This window comes from Chamaea fasciata, unplaced genomic scaffold (genome assembly GCF_029207755.1).
Source record: "Chamaea fasciata isolate MVZ Bird 193981 ecotype frontalis unplaced genomic scaffold, bChaFas1.0.hap1 SCAF_5, whole genome shotgun sequence".
Lineage (NCBI taxonomy): Eukaryota > Metazoa > Chordata > Aves > Passeriformes > Sylviidae > Chamaea > Chamaea fasciata.
The window spans coordinates 12,303,202-12,317,444 of NW_027094090.1; the positions used below are offsets into that span (position 1 = coordinate 12,303,202).

At 38.7% G+C, this 14,243-nt stretch overlaps 1 protein-coding gene across 2 annotated transcripts; it reads left to right on the forward strand.

Moving 5' to 3' along the window:
- Positions 1 to 5,396: 5,396 nt before the first annotated feature.
- On the forward strand, positions 5,397 to 12,692 carry ARMC10 (armadillo repeat containing 10). 2 transcript variants are annotated; one of them, XM_066182833.1, is made up of 6 exons: positions 5,400 to 5,638; positions 6,925 to 7,070; positions 8,213 to 8,347; positions 9,604 to 9,780; positions 10,800 to 10,871; positions 11,990 to 12,692. In XM_066182833.1, exons 1-6 carry the CDS (start codon positions 5,512 to 5,514, stop codon positions 12,239 to 12,241), a joined length of 909 nt encoding a protein of 302 aa, XP_066038930.1. In that variant the 5' UTR covers positions 5,400 to 5,511; the 3' UTR covers positions 12,242 to 12,692. The 2 variants fall into 2 exon arrangements, with proteins under 2 accessions (XP_066038931.1, XP_066038930.1); XM_066182834.1 differs by lacking the exon at positions 10,800 to 10,871 and having other exon boundaries at positions 5,397 to 5,638.
- The last annotated feature ends 1,551 nt before the right edge of the window (positions 12,693 to 14,243 follow it).

Genomic DNA, 14,243 nt, shown 5'->3' on the forward strand with positions numbered 1-14,243 from the left:
CAAATGACACTACTGTTTTTACACAGAGAAGTTAAATTAGCATACAAACCAGAACTAGTTTGTGTGCTTGAAGGAAAGCTCAATAACTGAAATTCAAGCTTTCATCCTTCATATCCACTCTTCTATTGATCCGCTGTATTCGGTATTTAACATACCAAATATTTTAGTTACCCTTTGCAAAATTTTTTTCATGACCCATTGTTACATCAGCCATTTACCACATAATTCTAACTGGTATTTTAATAAACCTGTCTGAATTTCTACAAAACCAAAATGGTGTAAGGCTGCAGGCTAAAAATATCACTGTAAAAGAAAATATGATCCTTTGAAAATACAAAAAGCAATAGGCCTCAGAAAATACTGGGACTTATCTCCTGTATTGCTCGTACTCCTAAAAAAACCTAAGAGGATTTGACTGCAACAAGTTTGTATTTGTATATATGTACTGTACAAATCAAGCATTCCACTTTTGGACTGATCTGAATACTAATTGAATAGTTAGCAAAAGAGGAAACAGCTGAAACGTAATTGCTGTGAATTCAGGACAGATGTACTAACAAAAGACAAAACTGAGTACAGTTATATAGAGACAATCAAGAGAGAAATCCGGTCACACTGCATGCCAACTTACTGACTCAATTGTTTAGTGAGTGGATCCAAAGATTAAGGATTTATTATTCACATCCCATCGAAAACTTCAACCAGAAAATTGCAGAGAATATTAAAGCAAGAAATATCACATTATTTTCTAAGATTCCAGTATAAACAAAACCAAATCCTTATTTATTTTTCTTTGTTTTGGTCTCATGATGTGTTGTCTTCATTTAAAAGGGTGAAAAAACACACAGAGAACAGAAAAAACGAGAAATACCTCACTTAATGATGCAGTGCTTGAAGGCCATATCCCTGGTTCATATAGGTAAATGTACCGTGGACAGCAATGAAATTAAAACACTTAATACCACCTCAGTTTTCATTACCACAAAAGTAAGGGTTTAATGTATCAACTAAACAAAGAGGAGCATTAAGTGAAGCTATATGCGTTAAATACTCTGTAGACAAAAAAACCCCACAAACAAACAAAAACCCTAATCCCCTCAAACCCATAGATGTAAAAATAAAATATTTTCCATGTTTTTAGACATATTGTCTTACTTTTTTTGCAATATCATATGCCATCAATATTTGCAAAGAAGCAATATTATCATTTAAGTTGCAGTCTACATAGTAGATGCTGCACCATTAGCATATTTTAAAAGTCCAAGTGCAATATTATAAACCACATAGCACTCACACAGAGAATAATTCAGTATGTATCATAAAAAATATGCCATTATTTCTCTGAGTTTTTTTTTTTCTAAAAATATAAGTGGATCTTCTGGATGGGCAATAAATACACCACAAAGCAGCACCTGCAAAGAAACTGCAAATCAATTCCTTGTATTTACAGCAAAGTAGCATCTAGTTATGAAGCTGTTAAAACAAGCAAGAGTTTACCAGAATCTTTTAAAGTACGTCAAAATAGAGGCATTTCTTTTTATCAGTTACCCTTCATTTAATTTTTAAGGGTAATATTGCATGTATCAGCATAATTCCATTGCTAGACTTCTAAATACTGAGTTGAGGATAGCAAAATAAGTGGCATTTCTTTAGCAATTCTTACTAAGAATTTCACTGCCTTTTATATGTGCATTAAAAGAAAAGAACATATATAAGATTGGATAGTTTTATTTACTTAATAAGAAATGGACGCTAAAACAAGTTTAATGCTGTGAGGTAAAGAGTATGTTGAGTGGGAAGCTGGGCAAAAATTGATCCGGTAAACAATATTGAAAACAAAATGCAGCTAAAAAATATTTGCTTTTCAGGATTGTTTTATCATACAATTTTACATTATCTTTTAGTGACAATGCACAATAACCAATGAACCTTTTTTTCTCATTTGTCCTTTAGCTATCTTCAGCTAAAGGACACGGATCATTTACTTTTGGACTTTGAACTCACATACAGCAAGAATATTCAAAGTATATTGAAGTATACAGACAAATTGCAGTTATTTAAGCGACTATTTATTGGAAATGCTAAACAAGAAATTCTTGTGGCTGGTAAAAATGTCAAAACATGGCATGCAATACTACCTTACTTTCAAGACATGGCCTTTTGCTGTTATTAAACTAATGTGGTGATTGTGCTCGAATCCTTTTCAGGAAGCATGGTGGGAGGACAAAATAAAGAGGAAGGCTCTAAATCAAATCCATGCTGTGGTTAAAAGAGCAAAAGCCACGCTTGGCATAGAGGCAAAAGAGGCACCCTGTCAAGTAGTCCCTCACCCTGCAGAGGCAGAGAGCAGAGCGGGCAGGTAGAAGGAACAGCTTGACAGGCCTTCCACGGTCTAATCAGTACACTGTGTAGAAACAGAATCAGCCAATAATGTACATTGGAACGGATCTCTGAAAGTAGTTGAACAGAAATTGTTGGGATGCCCCATTATTGAAAGTGTTCAAAGTCAGGCTGGACAGTATTTTGAGCAAGCTGATCAGATGAAAGAAAGGTGTCCCTGCTCATGGCAGGGTGGTTGCACTAAAAGTTCTTTGAAGGTTCCTTCCAACCCAAACTGTTCTGTGTTTGCATGAATATAAGTCAAGACCAATAAGAAAATGTGAAGACAAAATTAAAGGCCATTGTCTTCAGTTTAGACATCTGAATATTTACAACACTAGTCAACACACCAATTCCAACCTCAGCATCATTTCAATCCTCTTAACAGAAATGTAAGTTGCAAGGTGTGGCTGACCGTTGACTATGTTAAAAAAATATAAATGCGCCACTTATCATTGTAATTCATGGCATGCAATATTTTAAATAATAAACAGCTAAATGGTTTTTATCACAAATTTTCCTGTGGGCAGATTCCCAAAGCCACTCCCAACATTGGTAAACTACTCCCTCTGCTGGATAAGCCAGTATGTGACTGCCATATTTTGTTTCTAGCGTTGCTTTGCCTTTCCTCCCTCCTTTTTCAAATAAACAACTTCTTCACCTTTAGGTGTTCTGAAAGTTCTGCAACACAAGAAATCCAATCCATCCAGTGATATACTAGAATGCAATGCCTCTGGTTAACATTTGAGAATATTAATTAAATAAGGAAGAAATTGTAACACTTCGTGTTGCAATCCTCATTCAAGTACTCTTCAGTAATGCTTGGACTAGGTGTAAAACTGGAAACCACTGTGTCAATTATGCCAGGCAATTAGGTCTGTACAAGTCTGGTTGTTTCTATTAGACTTCTTCAAGTCTCTCAGCAATCTGAAAGAGTCCATCACCAGTGTTTTCGCCCATTCTTCTTAATATCACTTTAGCCATTTACCCTTCATGGCAAAATTAATTTGGGTCCCAGGGCAGAAAAATCTTAGGCCAGCTCTTAATCCAGATTTAATTCTAACATTGTACGAATACAGCTACTAACTACAGTGATGTTGTCACACACAAGAGTGTTTGCAGGATTACAGTTTGCCTGACTTTTAATGAATACTGTTTAAAAGTAAATCTGAATAAGAACAGTCGGAAATCAGACAGGAAGGAAATTCTCAGATGCAGCAGGGAATCCTAAATTATTTGGAGAAGATTATTTGGACTTCAAATTGTTTGGACCATGTCCAAACCACAACCTCATCATAAAAAGACTTAAGCAAATGGCCATTTTAGAACACTGTATCCTTAACTTTGAGCCTATGTGTATAAATGTTCAAAGGTCTCATCTTAGCTTTGATGTTCCTTAATAAAAGGACCAGAATAATCTAATTTATCTTCACACCAAGCATACCATGACTTCATAAAGAAATTAAAATAAAAATTAAATAGGAAATTTGGTTAGACATCAGCAAGCAACAACCTCTAAGAAACAAGAAAAACAAGGATAAAAATATCTTACACAGGGTAATTTTTAACTGGTTCTTTAAAAAAAAAAAAGTCTTCCCTTAATCTTATCCTTATTTTTTCATTTTTAGTTCATTAACTTAATGCCACTCTTGCTATAATGCTGTTATAGCTGTAATGATACCACTTCTGCTTGGAAATGTAGTTATGAGCTGTTTTTTAAGTGCTGAATCAAGAAATACACCTCATGCTGATGCATCTTATATTTTGTTTTTCTGTGCTTAGAAAGCAAAGAATGATCTAGAGACAGACTCCCAGGAGAAGTACTCAGTCTACACAGCAGCACTGCTCTGGAATTACTGCAATTGGCTTAAGATTTCTTTATTGGCATTTCTAAGGAAATCCTGGCTATGATAGCTGATTGCAAATGGGGTCTACTTTGCCAGCTTAAATATATCAGGATATCTCTTAAACTTGCATTTGTGCATTGTGCCTTTTTTTTTGTTTGAAGGAAACAGAAAAGCAGCTGCTGCAGATTTGGTGACAAGCAGGGATGAACATGACAAACAGGGAGGAAACTACAGAAACACAGAGAAACACCTTACAAATTCTAGGGGCAAACCTACCAATCCTGCATCTCCCACAGTCCTTCATGCTGTGCCAGTTTTACTCTCTGACATTTTATGGAAGTCCATTTACTCCTGTGCCAACAAGAATACCTAATCCACCAGTATCTGAAGCATGATCCAGTGTCATCTATACGACTGACAGGCCAAAACATGGATTGCACCCACTGCACGCATGAGGAAGGAATTACCCGGCTGGAATCTAGAGGTTCTTCTGTAATTAATAGTGAAGGACTTAAATGTATCAGGGAAAGCCCAGGGTTGTTCACCGGGTTCGTCTTCATTTCAATCCTCATTTTCACATAGATTATAAAGCAGAATTGCTTTGTTCCATCTTGTTTTGTTCTTAAAGTTGTCACAAATCGTTTGAAGCATGCTAGCGACAAAACGAGCAGAACAAAATCATGCCCAAGGCCAGCCGAGAGCAGTGGGAAGAGTATGAGTTGCCCCGGCCAGCGCTGAGGGGCACAACGAGCCGGGACCAGGGCTCAGCTGAGGGCCGAGGGGGACCCTTCGTGGGGAAGGGTGGCGGATGGCTCCCTGCCACAGATGCTACCGGGGGAGTCTGTGGTCCCGCCGGCTCCAGTGGGACCAGACTGCCGACCGCCTGGACACCCGGCGGGTGGCGGAGGGCCAGGGGCAGCGGAGACAGCTGACCCCCACTTTGGGGATGATGTGCCCCCGCCAGGGGCTGCCATGGCGCAGGACCGCCCTTCCTGCCAGCGGGCCGCCTCCCCGAGCGGGGAGCCTGTTTCGGGACGCGCTGCGGGACCAGGCCGGCCCGGGAGCGCGGGTGATTCCTTCCTGTAAAACAGAAACTGCGTCGCATCGGTGTCACACAGCGGCGCAGCCCCTCCCGCGCTCCGCACACGGAGCTGTGGGCTCGGCATCCCTGCGGCACCTCGGGCGCAGCCCCCGCGCCCAGTGTCCGAGGGAAGGGCAGAGCCGCGGCCGAGCCGCGCCGGATGGGGCGGTGGCTTCCGCGGGCGACGCAGCCGCGGCCGGGCCGATGTGGGAGCCGCGGGGCGCGGCGGTGAGGACGGCGGCCTTGCTGCTCGGGGCCGGCGCCTGCTACTGCCTGTGGCGGCTGGCGGCAGGCGGGCGGCGAGCAGCGGCCGCGCGGGGCCCGCCGGCAGGTGAGGGGCAGGGCAGGGCAGGGCAGGGCAGGGCAGGGCAGGGCCTCGCCCTCCGGTCTGTGCGGGGCCGGGGGAGGCTCCGCGGGGCCCGGCGGGTTCCCGGCTCGGGGCCCGGAGGCGGCTCTGCCCCCTGCGAGAGGCGGTGCCACAGTCCTGCGTCCCGGCCCTCCGCAGCCGTGCGGCGATTTGGAGCGCTCTGGAGGGTGGTTTATTTTTTAGAAAAGCCTAATTTTTTAATTCTTTTTTTTTCCTCTTTAGAAGTCCCCCTAAACGTACGTCCGATCAGTGTATTTACTTTTGTTATTGCAGTTATTTGTGTTCCCCCTATAATTCAAAGCTAAACCGAGTGTTTAGACGAGGATGAAAAACGATTTTGTTTTTGAAGTGAGCTCTTGGATCATCATAATTAACTTTGACCTCTTTGTTTTTTTACCCCGAAAGAATGCTGTGGTGTTTGCCTGGTCAGATGTTGGAAGTAAAGCTGTGGAATTTAAAGCACTGGTAGTTTCTCAGAAGTCATCTCGAGTAAGCTATGACTAGTCCAGCAGTCATAGATCAGGTCTCACGGCTCTTCAGCTGGCTAAATAGTTCTCCCTCCAACCTGGCTGAAAACGGCCTTTGATGGCATTTGTTGCCCTTTTATAAAGGTCACGTACTCCACAATATCATCCTGATTCAGAAGCAGCCTTTCTCTGTTGTTTTGAGAACTGCCGTGATCAGCAGTGTTCCTAACATCGTGACAGTTACTTTGTCAAAGGACCTCAGCATACTAGCAAAGTGTCATTATTATAATTTCTGGAAGCAGTGGTCTGTAAGCTGGAAGTTTTGTTTCCTACAGTGCCCAGGCGGATTTCCACATTTCGTTTCAGGGACACCCCTACATACACACACACACACACACACAAAAAACAAAACAAAACAAAAAAAAAAAAAAAAAAAAAAACCAAAAAAAACCCCCACCAAACTATGTTTGGTGAATATTCCTAATAATTTTGCAGAGGAAATTTGCTATTGGTTGACCAGGAAGTAACTCACCTCAACCTCTAATTGTGTGTTCCTTTTATTCTCCCACCTTCAAAAGAGGTAATTAGAGGACTCAGGAAAAGGATGGTAATCTTAGTGTCATAAAACAGTCTTTTTACCATGACATGATGGTTGGGCACAGCCTTAGAACAACGTGTCCTACAACTGAGAGCTAAATTTCAGCTTTGTAAAAAACATTAAGTAGCAACCTAGTGAAATGTCTCAAATTTAGTATCAAGTATTTATTTTCTAAACACTGACAGACAGCAGCCCTCCAGTGTCAACCCATACCATGGATGTGGATGCTCTACAGAAACTTATTCATTTGCTCCAGGCCACAGATGATCCATTAATTCAAGAGCAAGCTTTAATCACTCTCAGCAACAGTGCTGCCTTCTCTGTAAATCAAGTGAGTATTGTTCTGTAGAAAACAACAATATCCAATGCCAGCCAGTCTGGTAGAGGAGAGCTGCTGTTTTGCTAAGGAGTGACACAGGACTGAAAGCTAGGATAGCTTGTGCTCTAAAATCCATTCAAAATCTTGCCTTAATTTCTGCTGGCCCAAATAATATAATTCACCAGCTTCACAGAATTTAGTGAATTATGATGTTTGGACCACCTAAAGTCCGTACAGGGTCCTGTACTTCCAAAGTGCTGTAAATACATAATTTGTTGCTTACAATTATGTAATGTTAATGAAAGGGTTGAATACTAGGTTAAATACTTTCTGGTTCAGATCTAAAATTTAGTGAGATAAACTAAAGTTTTTATCCCTCACAAAGCTGTGTGCTGTTTGCACATTAGCAATTTTACAACTATCAAGGCATCTCCAAATCATTTGGACATAGAATGTAGAAAAACTTTGAACTGGATGTGACTTTCATGCCTTTTTAACAGGGTAACTTCCAAGGTCCCACCCTTTTTGCTGCTTATGACAGCCACCTATTCTGGCTTCTCAAAACTGCTTTCTTAAAATAAATCTCATGGAACAGAATGCAACTGGAGCCCAAAGCCCATTGGTCCATTTAAATTTTTTTTTTAAAAACAGTATTTTTTTTAAAAAAAAGATAGTTACAGTCTAAGTGAGAAAGATTAAAACAGTAATAAAAACAAGCGTAATGGAAAAAGCTTCAGAACCTCTACTATGATAATACGAAGCTGCATCTTGAAATTCTGTCCTGTTCAGGCAGGACTTTTCCATACTGTGATCTGGTTCAATAATGAGTTCTACAAACTCATTATCCAGTAATTTCCTATTATTCTTTATAATCTAAAATGCACTAGGCATGCTTTGCAGACCAGATTTTAAAAGCAAAGGTGATGTGCCATTGTCAAATAACAGCAACTAATACTTTCTGTTCCTAAGCAGGACCCTTAGTTTCAGTAGAAGCAATAAAGCAGTATCTGCTAACACTCTCTTTAAACAGAGCAGTCAGTTCTGGAATTCTTCATTCACATACTTCATTTTTGTCAACATGGAGACTTTGAGGGAATGCTTCAGCATTTAAATTGAATTTTTAAAAATCCTATTAAATATCTTCTATATTTCAGGATATAATCCGAAATTTGGATGGTCTTTCTGTTATTGGAGGGATGCTCTCCAACTGCGTTCCCAAAGTGAAAGAAAAGGCACTAAATGCACTTAATAATTTGAGTATGAATATTAAAAATCAGGAAGAGATACAGGTAAGATTCTTAATGGGAAAAACCAAAGTAACCAAAGAAAAGAGATATTCCAGGTCCTTCAGCATATTTGTTAAATACAAGCCAGGATGCCAAAATGCTTTGATGATAGACATACAGGTCAGCAGATCTGGATGACTGAAAGGATAACTTAGAAATGCATTGCTTCACTGGCATTTACTTTTAAAATAAAAGACAAGACAGGAACCTATGCAGTTTATGTTCAGCTTTCACAAAATACTATTAAACAGAGATTGTGCTGCTAAGATTATAGCAAAATTATGTGAGGTAAGATGATTTCCAAACGTGCCTAGAACATTACCAGTGGCTGTTTAACAGAATGGATTGCAGATTGAACTTGCCAGGACTCCTTAGTGAGGGAGAATAATAATTGAGCCCCTGGGTTTTCATGAGACCAATTTTTAAGGTGATAATTCTACCTTAAAAGTGTTCATAAATTATAACAAGTTCTACTGGTAAATACAGTACATGCTATGAAGAGGAAAGGACTAAACATCAAGAAAAAAGAAAGCTACCTGATTAATTAATAGATCAAGAAGTGTCCAGGCAGTGAGCTGAGGCAGATTTGAAGACTTTTACTAGTTTGTTTCAGCAGCTTGATAAAAAGGTAGTGTGACTGTTTGTGGTAGTTTGCAGCATCTTTAGCAATAGGCAATTTTTTTTAAGTAGTCCTTGCCATTATTTGTCTAGGTGTATAAGTAGAAAATAACTCATTTGGTAAGGGTAAATTAGTTTTTTTCTCAGTTAGGACTCCAAGATTCGGTGTATACTGTCATCCAGAGGAAAAATTGATAAAAATAGTAGTTAATGTCAGTTGTCATCGCTGTTCCTACAGTGTTCTCCAGTAAATGGGCCACATAGTTGGGAGAAAGGATTTAATTTTAAAGCCTGACCTTAGCTTGTTCTCGGTATTTAAGGTATTAATTACTTAAAAGTGATTTTTAAAACAACTTTTTAAAGCAGCTATGTCACTTTGAAGATGAAGTCAAAGCAATTTAAGTTTTCAGAGCAAGTTATGTTTCAGGGAGATTAGCGAGCATAATGTTGTATGGCCAGCTTCTGTCATGCCACTAGAATGTTTGAAATACTCAAAGAAGTACTTGTTTCCAAGAACCTTCACCATTCAGCCAGCAATGTTCACGAAGTATTTATGTTACTGTAGCTAGGCCAGTGATACTATTTGTGACAGAAAATATGCTTTTATCAAAAATTGTTCTCTCTTTATTTCCTTTCCCCAGGTATTTATTACACAAGTTTGTAGGACTGTTGAGTCAGCGCCCCTGAACTCTGATGTGCAGCTAGCTGGACTCAGGCTATTGACAAATATGTCTGTTACCAGTGACTACCACCAAAAGATGATAAACTCAATTCCATGCTTTCTTCATTTGCTTTCAGAAGGAACTGAAAGGACACAGGTACTGGCTAGTGTTATTTTTACAAGCCATTTATGAAGATGGTTTACTTGCCTTGTTTCTTACCGTTTTGGTAAAATGGTTTAGACTGTGCTAAGAAAAACCAAATATTCATTAATGATACAGATTTTATGCACTAAAACATGGATCTATATTAGTTTCACAATATAAATTCGAAAAAGGGGGGAGGGAAGGGAATCTTGGTAGTGGAACCATCAGGGCTACAGCTCTGCCAAAGCACTGCAGGGTCCACTGTGATTGCCCTGTGCCTTTGCCATAGCAACTCCAGAATTCTCTTCTGCTCTAAACATTGCATCTGCATCACAGAGCAAGGAGAACCTTAATGGGAGAGGTTTCAGTGACACATGAATCTCTGTAGGGAAACATGTCAAACAGTGATCCTAAGGTATGGACTTTTGTTCCTTTATGCTTATGACACCTCTGGCAACCTTAGTGACTGCAACTGGAAATCGTGCTTATTTGTGAATTATTGTAATACTAAAATGAGTTTCAGCTAGGGACCAAACTCAGCTTTTATTCAAGATGCTGTGGCACCATCAGTGTACGTGGTTGCTCTATCAGATCAAAACCAGTTTTCCAAAACACACATTTCCACTAACCATAACACATCTATTGTACTTAAATGCAGGAAGTAATATGGCCTTTTCCTAGTGTTTAAAGATTAGCATCACAAGGTCCAAGAAAGCACAAAGGTGTATTTGTATATGCTTCGGATCATTTTAAATGTAGTACTTAACCATCCTTCTTTGTATTTAAAAAATATTCTGCATTTGGCCTACTGGGATTTGTTTATGGGTCTTGGCTTATTTTGATGTCTAAGTCAATCTGAATTTGCTTCTAACATGTCTATACCTTGGTTTTCCCTACACCAAAACACTAAAGACATTAGTTAACCCATTCTATCTTTTTGTCCCCAAGTCAACTTTGACATTATTGATACCCATTACAGATGTGCTTAGTGTTTTGGAGCTTTTAATGAACTTGTACATTCCTCACTTCAGATTCAAGTTTTGAAAGTACTTGTGAACTTATCTGCAAACCCAGCTATGACAAGACATCTTCTCAGAGCTCAAGTAAGGTTCTTGCTGCTTCACTTTATTTTTAGCATATATACACATATACCAGTTTAGATATTGCATGCACTAGAATAATTTTAATCTTTTAGAAATACATATGCAATTCCAGAATAAATTCTAGACACTGCTTGGTTAAAATCAGTAGCTAAGTGCACATTCTTTCACAGGCTGGCTTTATTCCAGAGGGCAGTGTAATACAGATCCTGTACTTACAGAGGGTGAGGTACAGGGCCTGTGCACTTGGAGACAGTTGGTTGTACTTCCTGTGTACCATTCCAAATAATCAATGATAACTTGCAGAAGCCTGTTCTAACCTTCCGTTTCCACCAAAGGGGTAGTATCATGAATATTTAGTTTGTATTATGTAAAAGGAACCCAAAACTTCATTTCCAGACACACAGTCAGTATGTAGATTGCAAACCATCAAACAGAACCAGTACTGTAAGTGATGCTTCTCAACTGCTGTTTCTATAGCCAACATACCCAACCAAATTACACTGGAATCCCCAACCCTTTATTCAAATGCAGCCATAAAACTATTGCCTCTAAGTGAACTTCCCCTGTGCATTTACTTATTTCTTCTTGGAGCAATTTGTGTGACATTTGTTGTGATGGCCTTGGCACACAGGTAACTGTAACTTCCTTAAAACATGCAATGGCTTTTGAGCTATCTGCCATGAGCAAAGCTAGTGTAGATAATGCTGTCTTTTCATTATTCAAACAAGGCTAAGGTAGCTAAATATTCAGTTCTCTGTTAAGTGTATAATTTTTTCATTTATCAGATATGCTAACAAAAACACTCAGGGCAAAATCAACGTGGCTGACAAGGAAAACAGACCCTTTCTTCCAAATTTTCCATAATTTTGGACAGACAGCCACATTTTGGAGATTGAAAATCCAAAGCATTTATTGGCCTGTTGATGCACAGGCCGGTCTTTTCTAGAGAGAAAATGTGCACAGTGTGCAAGTTTCTGACAGGAGTTCACAGCATATGAAGTTCTGGGATTTGATACAATTTCTTTAGGTGCACTTTTTTTTCCATTTTCTGAAGTTAGGTTTCGTTACACATACTTACTACTGGTGATTAAGTATGGAATATTTCTTCAATATCCTAGGTGCCATCATTGGTGTTACTTTTTGACAACTGTATAAACAGAGATATCCTGATTCGAGCCCTGGCATTTGCAGCAAACTTGAAAAAGAGTATGAATGATGAAGAAGGCACCATGATTGAGGAATACAGTGAAGACTCAATTTTCTTCACACTCTGCAGGGACTCTGCCCCATTTGCTCAGAGACTGGCATCTTTGCTGCATCACCCTGACACAGAAGTGAAAGAACAAGTTGTGAGAATATTAACACAATAGTGTTGTTTTAAGAAAACAGACTGACCTGATGAAAATATCTGATCTTGGCAACGTGATGCTAAAAAAAGCCTGCAAGAAGTAAACAATACAACAGCGATGGAGAAAAGAAAAACCCTAAATACTATCATTTTACTAAGGCACAAATGAATTACTACAAAAGAGAATGCAGTGTAATGAATACAGAGAGCATAACATATTTTTGTACAAGCAAGAGAAAAGCAATAACTTAATTATTATTGATAATCCTCTGCACATTTGCTACATTTATGCAATGGGGGCAAGCAGTTTAAAACATGAAAACATTCATATGTAAAATGAACATTTTAAGTGGATGAGTAAACTGAATGAAAAGATCCTTCACAATGTCAAAGACTTTTTTTTATTTTAAGTATTTACAGCTGTTGAATAAATACCTCTTTAGAAGTATGCATTAAAGATCCAGCAAATTGGAGATTAGGCATTTCTATTTTATTAGTCTATTTATGAAATTGGTACAGCTGAATCTTACAAAACAATATTAAATAAAAACAATACTAAACTATCATTACCTTCCTACAGAATTATTATCTTCAATGAAAGCTGCATACTAAAGTCACTGAACCTAGGTTTTTTCATCTTACCTGCATGGAATTTATTCTAAAACTCCATTCTTGTATGCTTAGTGTATCCATTCCATTTAGCCAAACTGCAATGCAATTAACTACAACTGTGAAAGGTTTCTACACTTGAACAAAAATTTAAAGGATTTTATATTGCTTTAAAATTGTCACTTTAGGGAAAGCAGACATATTTTAAAAATATTTTATTAGGAGTCAAGGATTATCTTTACTCCTTTTTTTCTGCAACTGGAGCATAATTGGAATGAGTGCTTCTGCAGAATCAGCACCCCCCTAAAGTTTTAGTCATCAATCCAGCATTAACTCAAAATGAAGTGGAATCCATACAAACGTCACTGTAAAAGAACCTGAACAGTTTCATTGATGAACAGAAAACATACTGGAAAATACATCTAAAACCATACTACTAAAAAATTTCCACCACAGAGAAACTAAAAAAGGTATCAGATGTAAAGGCTAGGAAAGTTTTCCACTTTCTTCCATTTTGAAGAGAACTAAACTGTTACCAAGTGCTTCATCTTTCTAATTTAGTATACTCACTCTACTCTTAAGAAAACATTACCATCTCCTCTTTCTGTAATGCAATAGATACTTATTTTCGGAAGGTCACTTTGCAAATAGCTAAAACTGCAAGAAAAATATGACCTTGAAATGGTGGCACACCCATGCCCTGGATCAATACAGGGTAAAGTTGCACGTATCTAATTTATCCACATAGGTAGTTTTAACTCACCAGGAATACAGTTAAAGCAGAAATAGAAGTTGGCATGACTCCCAGTCAGAAACTTGACAATTGCTGCATTGACAATGAACTTCCTTTTCTCCTTCCCACTGCTCCTAAAACACTGCACAGTTTGTAATAAGTTACATTACAATCACTTCATGTTTTGCAACTTTTTGTAGATATAATGTTTTCTGCTACTGAATTTGACTAAGAAAAAGTCTAGGCCAGACACTAAGAATTTACCCACTCTCCTCTCCTGACAAGACATTAGGGCCAGTCTGGTCTAGGTATAGATGGTTTCTTAAGCTCAACAACAGAGCTTAAGAACTAGATGTCCCTTTCTATGTTCTCCAACCTAAAAATAAGTTTTTCAAACACCGTCTTTTTGATAGAGTTGATCTCTTATCCGTTGCTTTGACAGCTGACACAAAAAAAAGTGACCTTTTCTAAAAATACAAGAGAACTTGCTACAGTGTTGTCTCAGTTTTCTTTTTCTGGTCTGGAAAGAACTATTTTTAAATGCTTTCACAGAGCAATGCTGTTGAGATGTTTTGAAATCATGTAAGACTTTCCAATGTACCTGTATACAGAGATGTCTCATTTTTTATCACCTACCCCACACCCTTGGTGGAATCTTATCAGCACCAAGCCAAACATAACA